Source organism: Pseudophryne corroboree, chromosome 6, assembly GCF_028390025.1.
Source record: "Pseudophryne corroboree isolate aPseCor3 chromosome 6, aPseCor3.hap2, whole genome shotgun sequence".
NCBI lineage: Eukaryota > Metazoa > Chordata > Amphibia > Anura > Myobatrachidae > Pseudophryne > Pseudophryne corroboree.
Window position 1 is genome coordinate 23,317,118 of NC_086449.1, and position 14,793 is coordinate 23,331,910.

The window sequence follows — 14,793 nt, forward strand, 5'->3', positions numbered from 1 at the left end:
ACCTCCCCTACTCCCACCTGTACTACTCACACTGGTACACCCTCACACCTATCCTACTCTCACCTGTACTACTCACACTGGTACACACTCACACCTACCCTACTCCCACCTGTACTACTCACACTGGTACCCCCTCACACCTACCCTACTCCCACCTGTACTACTCACACTGGTACACCCTCACACCTCCCCTACTCCCACCTGTACTACTCACACTAATACACCCTCACACCTACCCTACTCCCACCTGTACTACTCACACTGGTACACACTCACACCTACCCTACTCCCACCTGTACTACTCCCACTGGTACACCCTCACACCTCCCCTACTCCCACCTGTACTACTCACACTAATACACCCTCACACCTACCCTACTCCCACCTGTACTACTCAGACTGGTACACCCTCACACCTATCCTACTCTCACCTGTACTACTCACACTGGTACACACTCACACCTACCCTACTCCCACCTGTACTACTCACACTGGTACACCCTCACACCAGTGACGTGCGGTGAGGTCAGGGCCTGGGGAGGCACTGCAGCCAAACACACCCCCCCCCCCAGAAAAAAAAAGTGCAGTCCCCCCCACACCACTAAAACCAGCACCAGGCAGAACCAGCCAGGGGGGATAATGCCATAGCAGGGGAGACACTCAGTGTGGGGTCCCCCTGCCATGCCATTAAACATCCCCCAAACCAGTCAGCCCAGGGCTGGAATTCCTCGGAAAGTGGGGCCCCCCAAAAATCTAAATGGGGTCCCCCCTCCCGAGCAACAACCAGCACTGGGCTGATAGCCCAGTGCTATACCCCGCACCCCTGGTGGCGGTGGGTGCGGGGTTCATTGTATGTTCTGTTCTTTACAGGTGGCCTACAGATCCCAGCAAGCCTGCCCCAGCATGCTGGCACTTGGAGAACCACAAGTGCCAGCATGCCCGGACATAAAGGGCCCGCTGGCACCTGTAGTCCACCTGCAAAGAATAGTAATATTGTTCTTTACAGGTGGCCTACAGGTCCCAGGAAGCCTGCCCCAGCATGCTGGCACTTGGAGAACCACAAGTGCCAGCATGACCGGACATAAAGGGCCCGCTGGCACCTGTAGTCCACCTGTAAAGAAAATATTGAAAAAAAACCACGACACATTCTTTAAAAAATCCTTTATTAAACGGGGTCTTCACCTGGGGGCGGCGGCCTTTAAGCTCTTTTGCATGGCCGCCGCCTTCCCAGGGCTTCCGGCGTCTTCACCTGGGGGGGCGCCACCTCCCCAGGGCTTCTGGGGTCTTGCTCCGGCGTCTTCACCTGGTGGGCGGCGGCTGCAAAGCTCTTTTGCATAGCCGCCGCCCATCCAGGACTTCCACGACGTCTTCACCTGGGAGGCGGCGGCAATTAAGCTCTTTTGCATGGCCGCCGCCCATCCAGGACTTCCACGGCGTTTTCAGTCTTCAGGAGCTCTTCTCCGCTCCTCCTCCGCCGTCGGACTGACAGCCGCTGCCTCGCGCTGACTTATATAAGTCAGCGGGAGGGGGCGGGGCGATGACGCGGCAAGCCATGATTGGCTCGCGGCGGCCATCTTGAATTTCAAAAATGACGCTGAGGCGCCATTTTTGAAATGGGTACCGCTTCCGCTGCCAAACTCTGCACAAGGGGCCTGAATGCTGCGTCCCGCCGCCGCTACCCGCCGCCCGCCTCTCCGCCGCCAGCACCTCCGCCACCTGGCCCGCCGCATCCCGCACCTCCGCCGCCCGCACCTCCGCTGGTACCGATGCCCACACAGTGATTGATAGCGGATCCAGTGACGGATCCGCTGGCCAATCACTGTGGCTTCACTCACAGGGACGTGCTTTCATAGGTTGAAAGCACGTCCCTGTAGGAAAGCGGCACCGCTAATGGTGCCGCTTTCCCATGTTATTTCAATGGGCTTTTCCTGCCCATTGCTAGGCCCCGCCCGCGCCCGCCCCCCGCTCCCCATACCTTTCCCAATCACTACGGGAGGCACCACGATCGGTGCCTCCCAAACTGATTTTCACACATTAATGATAGGTAAAATAATAAAGAAGATACTTATGTGTCATAAGTATCTTCTTTGTATTATTTTACTCATTAATGACAGGGGAGGCACTGCCTCCCCTGCCTCCCCTGACTGCACGTCCCTGTCTCACACCTCTCCTACTCCCACCTGTACTACTCACACTGGTACACCCTCACACCTTTCCTACTCCCACCTGTACTACTCACATTGGTACACCCTCACACCTACCATACTCCCACCTGTACTACAATAAAGAAATCATGTCAGTGACCATTATACAGCAGAGAGAGCATTCTGGAGACCACTATACAACACATAGGGCATTGTGGAGACCAATGTGCAATATAGAGCTCAGTTTACTGAACACCATATGATACAGAGTATTCCACTGATTGCTATAAAATACAGACATCTATATATTGACAAGTATACAATACAGATAGCATTGCAGTGACCAATACATTACAGAGAATAGTCTACTGACATCTACACAATGCAGTTACCAAAATGTAATGCAGGGAACATTCTGGAGACAACTATCCACTATCAGGGTTGGACTGGTCCACAGGGGTACAGGAGAAACCCTTGGTGGGCCCCACTGCCTGGGGGCCCACCTCCTGTAGGGAACATGTTCCAGATTGTGCACTAGAAATATACATTATACATATGTTACCTTATACTGCACAGGACTGTGGTGTCTTTTCTACAGTACATTACTCTTATTAATCTGGTACATTGGGGGTAATTCCAAGTTGATCGCAGCAGGATTTTTGATAGCAATTGGGCAAAACCATGTGCACTGCAGGGGAGGCAGATATAACATGTGCAGAGAGAGTTAGATTTGGGTGTGGTGTGTTCAATCTGCAATCTAATTTGCAGTGTAAAAATAAAGCAGCCAGTATTTACCCTGCACAGAAATAAAATAACCCACCCAAATCTAACTCTCTCTGCAAATGTTATATCTGCCTCCCCTGCAGTGCACATGGTTTTGCCCAATTGCTATCAAAAATCCTGCTGCAATCAACTTGGAATTACCCCCATTATCATGTATGCACTAGCAGTATTTACTATATGTATTTATCAAGGAGGCCAGCCCATGCACACTCTAATGGGTAGCCAAACCTCTGTGCTGGCTGGCCTCACCTCATCTGAAACTGGCCACACCCCTAAGCATGGGCGCCTACCACTGCATTTCCCCGGTGTGCCCTTTATTCCCCAGTCCGACAATGTCCACTATTCAATACAGAGAGCATTCTAGGGACCACTATACAATACAGAGATGAGTATGGTGACCAGTATACAATACAGAGATTTGATTAGTGACCATTATACAAAACAGAGATTTGTCTAGTGACCACTGTAGAACATAGATCTGTCTAATGACTATCATACAATACAGAGAGCATTCCTCTGATGAGAATACATTACAGATATCAGTATAGTGACTACTGTCCAATAATAAGAAGCATTTTGGTGACACTACAATACAGAGAGCATTCTGGTTAACCAAATATAGCACAGCAAACATTATAGTGACAAATTTACGATGCAGAGAAAATTATCATGACTTCAGCACAATAAAGAGAGTGACATACAGAGCCAAACCTGTTCTGATGGCCACATTCCAGTGTAGATCAACAATTCTCTGGTAGCTGTACGTGCAGCCTTCACAAATCTTTCATGTATTTGAAAATTAGACCAAGCTCTTCTAGATCCTTTTAATCCAAAGTCCCCACCACCACCACCACCATTTCAATATTGTCTCCTCAAATGTCTTGTGTCTATAAGATGCAGCACTCCCCACCCCACCTCCATCTCTGGTGATGACACTACTTATGCCTTCTGTGGTCATGTGTTGTCTCTTGACATTTGGTTGTTCTGTTCATGGTCAGTAGCTAGCTCTTGGCACCTTGACTAGTGACTGGCAGCTTGCCACTTGCACATACTGGTAGCTGAAACCTTTGACCATTGGACGCATTTGACCTGCAGCATCATTAATAGCTACACATAGGCAGATAGATAGTGGACAACGGATGTTTTCTAAACGTCTTTTTGGGTTTACAAGAAAACCAGTGAGTTTGATTATAATTATATACAGAATGTTGCAGCGATGAACCAAAAAATGTAAACATAGATTATTACTCCAGTGTTGCAATTGCTACATCTGCTTCCACTTCCATTTAGAAATGATTTTAAAATGTAACTTGTGTGTTGTAAGTCTCTGCGTGGCTTGTGTCCAATATATATATCTCAGAGATATTGGCCCTAAAACGTTCAGGAAGGTCTCGTAGATGATCAGATTCTATGGGGCAGATTTATCAAAGTTTTAAGAGAGACAACGTACCAGCCAATCAGCTCCTGTCATTTTTTCAAATACAAAAAAGAAAGAACCCTTTGTGGGCGCACTCATTAAAAAAGAAAAAAATGTAAACTTTAAAACTTTACTTTTAATTAGAACCATATATATATATATATAGAGAGAGAGAGAGAGAGAGAGAGAGAGAGAGAGAGAGAGAGAGGAAAAACAAGAAACCAAAAAACAATTTCCCAATTTTTTTTAATATACTCCCTCTTGTCCACTAAAGCAGCCAGTATTTACTCTGCACAGAAACAATATAACCCACCCAAATCTAACTCTCTCTGCACATGTTACATCTGCCCCACCTGCAGTGCACATGGTTTTGCCCATTATTGTGCTTTTTTGGTTTGCTAACGAACATGAATAACCCCCAATATCCACAATGGTAAGAAAAGGACATGACAGAATACTGCCAGTAGGGGGCACTCAAATGCCATATGCAGATTTTATTATATTTAACATTATTGACAAAATGCTAAAATTCATATAATGTACTATAACCTGGCAAAGCGTTACAACATAAATGAATAATATTACTGGAAGTTGGTACATGTGCAATGAGACAAGGGTTCCTTTGTCAGTGAGAGTGTTTAATGTTATATATCACACAGTTCTATGGATAAATCTATTGAGATTAACCCTAACCCTTCCAGGTGGCGCCTAAACCTATGCATTATGTGGAAATGGGATTTTTAAACCCCTCTCCTGCACCTGACTTTCTGCTGTCTCTGGGTGAGCTGGAAAACCCGGACCTCTGTTTCTCCAGCTACAGCTGTGCAATTTAGAAAACCTGGAATTATAAACTTCCACTACAGGTGCAGAATGTGCAGACCTTGTTTTCTTCTCCCTTGGAGGGAGCTGATTACACCAGAATGTGGGCAGTTGTGGTGAGACACAAGCCCTCTCACCACAATATACTGTATACATGCTAGTGGCGGGATTATTAACTAAAGACATGCAACCTCATGTGCGGCACTTAGGTGCTTATAAAGGGACTAATTCAGTCCTAATCGTTCCTCTGTGAATTTGAAGAGTTTCTGCAATCGGATAGTCGCCGCCCAGACAGAGTGAATACCCCGTGCCAGTCTGCGTACGCCGTGCGAAAAGCTTTGATTACGCCAGCTGCAAATCCGTTCACAACTCACTCATCATCGAATGATTTTTTCCAGTCTCTGCATTGTGTGTGCAGCCCAGGACTTACTCCACCAGTGCGATACAAACAGGCTGATCGGGGCCGGAGCTGACGTCACACATCCTCCCTGAAAACTCTTGGACACGCCTGCGCTTTTCCTGACACTCCCAGAACACGGCCAGTTACCACCCCCCAAACATCCGCTTTTGGTCAATCAACCGGCGTATGCCTAGTAATAAAAAAAGCAGCTGATTTATGAGTGATGAAAGCAAATTAATTCTGCATAGGAATGAGGATGTATAAGAATCCTGGGTTTTTTCCTGATTGGTTGAGTGTGACAGCCTTGTTGCCGGGCAGAATTTTGTGGTCTGGTGTTTGTCAGTCAAAAGTGTATCAGCCTATTAGGGCTGAAAGTGGGGTGGTCTGGCTAATGTTATTTAGGGGAGGCTGTTTCTGAGGACAGCCTCATTTCTGCATTAGGAGTCCCGCCCTCCCTCCCGCCCAGAACCTAGTTTGTCACAGCGTGTTTGTTGCTTCTTTTCCATCCAGGGGAGGCGCAGCTTGGCGGGAGAACCCTGAAGTCTTGGTGGCCTTCTGTGGTGCAAGATGTCATCCTGGGCAACTACCGTCTGATTACTTGGGGAGTTTGTCCTGCTCTGTGTGGGGAACCTGGGGGCTCTTCGTTCGGGAGTGCTTGGCCCAGGATGTGTGGTGAGCTCTCCCGACGCCAGTGCGTCATTACAGGTGGGGATGTGTTAGTCATCCATTAGGGCTTGTACTGAGATTGCAGCGTCTCCTGGCCACCTGTACCTCATAGGTCAATCACAACTGGGATAAATAGCTGTGACCTTTAAGGCAAGCCGTTTTGTGTGTCAGTGTTGTTATTTATAGCAAAAAATAAACTGGTAGGTCAATTGGATCCCAACACAAATTAACCCTAGTGTGACTGTGTGTGTGTGTGTGTGTGTGTGTGTGTGTGTGTGTGTGTGTGTGTGTGTGTGTGTGTGTGTGTGTGTGTGTGTGTGTGTGTACATGTGGGGATCCGGTCTGAAGATCGACAGTGTCTAGGTCGACAATGTTTAGGTCGACCACTATAGGTCGACAGTCACTAGGTCGACATGGATGGAAGGTCGACAGGGTTTCTAGGTCGACATGTGCTAGGTCGACAGGTCTAAAGGTCGACATGAGTTTTTCACATTTTTTTTCTTTTTTTGAATTTTTTCATACTTAACGATCCACATGGACTACGATTGGAACGGTAAAGTGTGCCGAGCGAAGCGAAGGCACCATGCCCGAAGCATGGCGAGCGAAGCGAGCCATGCGAGGGGACGCGGTGCACTAATTTGGGATCCCGGTCACTCTACGAAGAAAACGACACCAGAAAAAAAAAATCCTCATGTCGACCTTTAGACCTGTCGACCTAGCACATGTCGACCTAGAAACCCTGTCGACCTTCCATCCATGTCGACCTAGTGACTGTCGACCTATAGTGGTCGACCTAAACATTGTCGACCTAGACACTGTCGATTTGATGAACCACACCCGTACATGTGGTAAGGAATATAGATTGTAAGCTCCACTGGGGCGCTGTATAAATAACTGGTAATAAATAAATAAATAACGTATAGGATTAATGATCTATTTACTAAGCCTTGGACGGAGATAAAGTGAAAGGTGATAAAGGACCAGCCTATCAGGTCCTAACTGTCATGTTACAGGTTGGGTTTGTAAAATAAGAGTTAGGAGCCGATTGGCTGGTACTTTATCTCTGTCCACATTACTGTATCTCAATCCAAAGCTTAGTAAATAGACCCTTAAGTCTTATCTTTAATATCTGTGATAAAAGGGGTTAATTGTTATGGGTGTTATATAAACAATTAGTTACGATGGGTTAACGATAGTCACGGGGTATGAGGCTTTAATGATGTTTTAGGAATAAACCAATGGAGCTCTTAAGAGGAGAGAGATATAGTTCCAGCCAATCAGGTTACAGGCTGTATGTGAAAAACAGTAGTAATATAGTTGTGTGTCCGTACAAAAAAAAAACAACAATTAATTATAATCAGAATTATCAATGAATTTTAATGAAACCAACTTATGATGTTCTAAATGCTGGGATTGCCGGTTATAATTAGTTGGTGGTGCACTCGGGTTACGGTAGACCCCCACTGAATAGTCAATAAGTTAGAAACAAAAAAGAAAGAACCCTTTGTGGGCGCACTCGTTGAAAGAGAAAAAATTATAAACTTTAAAACGTAACTTTTAATTAGAACCATATATATATAGAGAGAGAGAGAGAGAGAGGGGAAAAAAACAAAAACAAGAAACCGAAAAACGATTTCCCACTTTTTTGGAATTATACTCCCTCTTGTCCACTAAACTATGCAAATTGCGTAGTTAAATCATATAAATATGCATAACGGGTAGACAATCGAAAAGAAAAAACGAGGGGAGCAGGGGAAATAATATGTAAGATTATTAAGGCATACGGTATTAGCCTATTAGAATTGGGAATAAGACAATGGCGTCTTTAGAGTGTAATCAGGGCGTGATCTATAAACAGTACTGGAAAATAATTTTGTGTTCAAAATTCTCAACTGGACCAATTTTCCCATATTCCCATGGGACGGTAATTTCAATCCACTTCACCGTTAGTGTACCAGCTTGTGATGTGGTAATAAGTTCTCCAGTGTATCTGCAGTATGGGAAAACCATCAGCAGTGGGAGTCTGACCGCGTAAAAGCGATCCTAATGAGGTCATACCAGAGGGAACTCCAGATAATCTGCGTTCTGGGTAAAGCACCAGCAGAGAGAGCCTGATCGCTGGATCGATACAAGCAACATATAATGTGGAGGTGGCACAATAGCAAATTCCATATGGTAACTACAAGTATATTTTATCGGTGTGTGCACACATCCAAAACAGAAAATAATGGAAAGTGGGACTCGGGAGTATAAAAAGCTCTTTAAAAAGCCTCGCTTTGTCCATCATTTAATTTAATAACGCTATCGGACATTATCAAGTACTGGTCATATATATTAGATTAAGTCAAATAGCCTCAAATCATGAATCCCTATTTATAAAATCAACAATGGACATTTCTGAATATTCATGGCACACGTTGGACATCTTTAATTGTCCAATACATGTGTTGGAGTAAAAGCCATATGTGATGTGTGGTAAAAGGCCTCGTTAATGTAAATGAATGAAATTAAACCTAAAATGATGTCTAAATGTGTTGATTAATGTATTTTATGGTATGCTGCGGCATTACATTTTTTTATGAGATTATTCATTGAATAAAACATATGAATTGTTTTTTAATGGTAATAATAGTATTGAGTTGTCTCCAGTAATTGGTTAAGCAGTGCTCCTATTCTTTGCAGGGAGTTATTTCCCTGCGATTATTGTTTTATTATGTATCAACTTCCAATAATATTATTCATTTATATTGTAACGCTTTGCCAGGTTATAGTACATTATATGAATTTTTGCATTTTGTCAATAAAGTTAAATATAATAAAATCTGCATATGGCATTTGAGTGCCCCCTACTGGCAGTATTCTGCCATGTCCTTTTCTTACCATTGTGGATATGGGGGTTATTCAGGTTTGTTAGAAAACCAAAAAAGCACAATAATGGGCAAAATCATGTGCACTGCAGGTGGGGCAGATATAACATGTGCAGAGAGAGTTACTTTTGGGTGGGTTATATTGTTTCTGTGCGGGGTAAATACTGGCTGCTTTATTTCTACACTGCAATTTATATTTCAGTTTTTGACACACCCCACCCAAATCTAACTCTCTCTGCACATGTTACATCTGCCCCACCTGCACAGCACATGGTTTTGCCCAATTGCTAACTTTTTTTGGTTTGCTAACCGCTCTGAATACCCCCCATAATATTACTCTGTATAACAGGAGAATGTTACATACTGTAGGGTATCATTCACTTTCCAGTGTGGACGTTTTTGTCTCTTGTTAGGTAGAAATAAAACAGAAAGTGGAAGATGATACAGCCGTGAACGGAGTACGTCTGCACTGCCTAAACCGCACCGACACTGAAAAGGACAGCAGCACTGAATTCACTATTCAATCCGCAGAAGGACCGTAAGTAATGTATCACTGGTGATCTGAATATCCCGAGTGTCTGTGGCTGGAGAGAGTGATGTGTAGGGTCAGACTGACCAGCTGGAGCACAGGGAAAATTCCTGGTGGGTCCCACTTCCTGAAGGCCCCACCCTCTCCTCTAGAGGTCCAGCTGTGTACTCAAATTATACATTGTTACCTACTAAGTATAAAATATATACAAGCGCTCTTATATGGTTTGAGTAACAGTGTACAAATATTGAAAAGTAGATGCACTGGTCTAAGGGGACTAAGATATCTGGGGTCCAAGAAAATAAAAAAGTAAAACAAAAAAAGATCATATCTAGCAAAACCTTTAAAAAAACCTTCCTCAACCTACAACCCCACACATAACATTAGCGTGAGTTTAGCTCTAACCAGCTCCTTTTCTCCACAGCTGGGGTGAATGGGGTCCCACCTTGTGGTGTCCTGAAGGATATCTCCTCAGCTTCAGCATGCAGGTGGAGCCACCAAGGAAAGGGGTGGATGATACCGCAGCCAACAACTTCATGTTCCAGTGCTCCGACTACCACGTACTGTTTGGAAACGGGCACAATTGGGGACAGTTTGGGCGTTGGAGTGGCATCTGCAAGCATGGGATTTGTGGCATGAAGACCAAGGTGGAACCACCACAAGGGAGCGGAGATGACACGGCCCTGAATGACGTCCAGTTTGTGTGCTGTAAGAATTAGGGGTCATCGCTGAGATAAAACCTGGGATGATATATTGCTTTAACTGTATCTGAATGTGATTGTCGCATTGATCAAAGGTCAAATTACTGTAGGATGTTCAATAAATTGCCATGAAATTATACAGTAGCACAAATTATACAGTATGGGCTGGATTCAGCGGTGGATGCAGAATCGCAGCAGCGTCTACCGGCAGTCGGCCATCTACGACCTTAAGCTACAAAGCTTATGCATATATCAGCACAGTCCACCGGTTCTAGGAATCTTCTGAAATAAACTTTATCTCCAGGTTCTTGTCACTCATTAACTTCATGTTTTACCGTATATTTAGGTGTACTATGCTATTTCACCACTAGATGTCTCACTACTGTCACATCATTTTACTCATAGAAGCACAGAACCAGAATGTGGCGGCAGATGAGAACTGCTTGGCCCATTTACTCTGCCCATGTACACACAGACACTTATTATTATTATATTTTATTTATAAGGCGCCACAAGTGTTTTGCAGCGCCGTATAAAGGACAGTACAGGGAGACAAAACTTAACATTACAGTAAATAAATAACAAAAATAGAATACAGGTAACAAAGAGCACCACACATTCTCATACATAATACAGCTAAGATGTAAGTAGTGAGGGAGTGATCAGCGTACTACTTGGGGCTGGCGGCCATAGATGGAGATGAGCCTTTACCAGCAGGAGAAAAAGCGGTAAAGATGGTCGCTGAGTAGGGGAGAGCTGCGAGTGAAATGTGTTGAGAAGTGGGCTTAGGCAACAAAAGGAAAGAGGGCCCTGCTCTGGAGAGCTAACAATCTAGTGGGAAGGGTCGACAGACAGATGACATGAGGTGCAAGCAAGCGGGAGGTAGCCTGATGGCAGAATGTAAGGAAAGCAGAGATGGTCAAGGCATGAGGCAGAGGGATGGAGGAGCGGCCTCAGGACTAGGTTATGCATCGGAAGGGTATGCTTTGATAAATAGGTGGGTTTTTAGTGCCCGTTTGAAGCTTTGCAAGGTCGGGGAGAGTCTAATGGACTGGGGGAGCGCGTTCCACTGAAGGGCTGCAGCACGGGCATAGTCTTGAACTCGAGCATGGGAAGTAGTGGCTAGGGCGGTGGAGAGGCGACGGTCATTGGTCGACCGTAGGGGGCGGGAGGTAGTATGAGGGGAGAGGAGGTTGGAGATGTAGGGAGCAGTGGAATTAGAGATGGCCTTGTATGTGAGGGTGAGGAGTGTGAAGAGGATTCTGTAGGGGAATGGGAGCCAGTGCAGGTATTGGGGAAGGGGAGTGGCAGATGTGGAGCGGTGGGAGAGGAATATAAGCCTAGCTGCGGAGTTCAGGACAGATTGGAGGGTAGCAAGATGGGATCAAGTGAAGTGCACTTACACACTAGGGTTTACTTTTGTTGAGAGCCAATTATATATTTGGATTGTGGGAGGAAACCGTAGCAGACATGCACGAATGGGGAGAACATGCAAACTCCACCCAATTAGGGCCATGGTGGGAATCCAACCCATGCCCTCAGTGCTGTGAGTAGTAATGCAATATATGGTAATCATCCTCTTTTTTTCTTTTTGAGGGGGGGGGGGTACAGTGAAATAATATCCACTGGTAACCCCCAAATCAAATGTTACTTTGTTAAATGAAACACAGAAGGTGGGATGTACTAAGCTGAAAATGCGGTAAACCCCCTGTTTACCGCATTTCCCTAATATACAAACCCCCGGCCGACAGGTCAGCGCCGCGGCGGAGTTCGCCACCTTTTGCTGGTGATACCCCATAGAAGCCTATGGACTTCTCTCCGCAGCGCTGTGTGAGAGATCTGATCGCTCCTAGCATGTCCCGCCCCCACCTCTGTCACCCTGTGCATGCGCAGGCTGACTCCCGGGGCCGAATCCCGAAAGTCAGGCAGCCGCTGCGCATCGCAGATGACAGCTCTTGTCGGAAGAGCCGTCCTCCGCAATGCTGATCGCATATGTAAGTACATATGAGATTAGCATGGCGAAAGACGGCTCTTCCGATAAGAGCTGTCCTTCGCCATCCCCAGCGGCTCCCTGACTTCCGGGTTTCGGGCTCGGGAGTTAGTCTGCACATGCGCAGAGTTTCTTTGGTGGCTGCAGGGCATGCTGGGAGGAATGCGATCGGATCCCTCACGCCAGCTCTGCGGAGAGAAGCCCATAGGCTTCTATGGGGTATCACCGGCAAAAGCTGGCGATCCCCTCCGCTGCGCTGTCTTGGCGGCCAGGGGTCAGTACATTCGGAAGATGCGGTAAACGGAGGTTTACCACATTTTTGGTTTAGTACATCCCGCCCATAGAATTTGATGGCAGATAAGAACCGCTTGGCCCATCTAGTCTGCCCTAGACACATGCACACACTTACACAATAGGGTTCATTTTTTTGTCATGAGCCAAGTAAGCTATCAGTATATTTTTGGATTGTGAGAGGAAACCAGAGTACCTGGAGGAAACCCACGCAAGTATGGGGAGAACATACAAACTCCATACAGTTAGTGCCATGGTGGGATGGAACCTATGACCTCAGTGCTGTGAGGCGGTAATGCTAACCGTTACATCATCCGTACTGTCCAAGGGCCGTATTAAAAGCCACATGGGCCTGGGGCAGATAATGATGAAGAGCCTATTGTGAGTAAGTGAGGAGCTGAGACCGGAGTGTGGATGTGGTCGGTACCATCTACACCCCCTAAACCATCAGCACCAATGTCACATCATATATGTAAAAGTAGAAAAATTCTATCATTTAGTGACGAAAGTAGAAATACAATTGTAATACTTATGGACGACTATGTGGCCAACTGGGCACGACCAGGCAGCGGCTCAGCATCATGCTGTCATGGCGATGGGCTTATTTGTATGTGGCGGCCTGGGGCTGCTGCCCCACTATCACCATTGTTAATCTGGCCTTGATCACATTCTTAAAGGAGATGTTCTTCCATGGACCAAGCTGTCAGATTGCCGGTGGCCATAAATCCCTACTACCAGGAGCTACCGGGAGGCTGAATATCTCTCAAATCAAGGGATTATTTTACCAAAATGTTTATAAATGAAAGGAAATAACAAGAGCCTAATAGTGTAGGATGTCTGAAGAATAACACAATATGTATAATGTGTCAAGTGCCCCCGTACCAAAGTGACACGTCAGGCTTGTGTGTTATTTGTGTAGCCGCAGTACTGGCTCTACTACAAATCGATTGTTTCCAGATAAAACATCCAGAATGAATCTTTCTAATAAGAAAGTGAAGAGTAGTGTAAGACTGTAGGTTAGTATTATGTGTAGAAGGATTGCTAAACTGCGTACCAAAAACAAACAAACAGTATAGTAGTGTTCATTCTAGCACCCTGCACATTTCAAATCCGGTGTAGTTCCTCTTTACTGCCTGGGGTGTCGCTCTTTGCTCTGGTGCTTAGCACACACAGGTTTGTATCACAACACTGAGTAACAGATTAGAGTGTGCTGAGAAGCATCGTAGCAGAGAGCGACACCCCAGGCAGGAAAGAGGAACTGCACTGATTTTGAAAGGTGAAGGTGCTAGAATGAACACTAGTATAATATTCACATTCCCACATTGGTGGTCATTCCGAGTTGCTCGCTCTTTGCCGATTTTCGCTACGGAGCGATTAAGGCAAAAATGCGCATGCTCATGGTACGCAGTGTGCATGCGCTTAGTTATTTTACTAAGAACTTAATAGATTTACTCACGGCAGAACGAAGATTTTTCATCGTTGAAGTGATCGTAGTGTGATTGACAGGAAGTGGGTGTTTCTGGGCGGAAACTGGGCGTTTTCTGGGAGTGTGCGGAAAAACGCAGGCGTGTCAGGGAAAAACACAGGAGTGTCTGGAGAAACGAGGGAGTGGTTGGCCGGACGCTGGGCGTCTGTGTGACGTCAAACCAGGAACGAAACGGCCTGAGCTGATCGCTATTTGTGAGTAGGTCTGGAGCTACTCAGAAACTGCTAAGAAATTTATTTTTGCTATTTTGCAAATCGTTCGTTCGCTATTCTGCTAAGCTAAGATTCACTCCCAGAGGGCGGCGGCTTAGCGTGTGCAATGCTGCTAAAAGCAGCTAACGAGCGAACAACTCGGAATGAGGGCCATTGTACATTTGAGACGGAAAATTGCGTGACACTTTTTTGTTGTAATTTCCGGCTGTCATACAGACAGTGCTACTCAGTGTTACCCCCTATTCCACCGGGAATCCTGTCACAATGGAGGCTTGGACCATGCCCTGCCTTAGACAGAAGAGACAGACACTTACTTCAGCAGACATTAACATTTGGGGAGACTTGCTGCATTCCTCTGTGCTGCTATTAACGTGTAGATGCTCAGGTTGGCGAAAGGTTGCTCTAGCTCTACCCACTTGTCTACTTTCTGTCATTCTGTTCAAAGTAAGCAAATGCAACACGGGCGGGAGGTATCATGTAGAGATATG

At 45.8% G+C, this 14,793-nt stretch overlaps 1 protein-coding gene across 1 annotated transcript in view; it reads left to right on the plus strand.

The window, feature by feature from the left end:
* The window catches only part of LOC134935911 (vitelline membrane outer layer protein 1-like), a 45,835-nt gene extending 35,195 nt beyond the window's left edge, over positions 1–10,640 (plus strand). Inside the window, exons 2-3 of the mRNA XM_063930763.1 lie at positions 9,510–9,634; positions 10,050–10,640. Coding sequence (XP_063786833.1) covers positions 9,510–9,634; positions 10,050–10,344 — 420 coding nt within the window. The 3' untranslated portion in view covers positions 10,345–10,640. The remainder of the gene's footprint in view (positions 1–9,509; positions 9,635–10,049) is intronic.
* Positions 10,641–14,793: the final 4,153 nt, after the last annotated feature.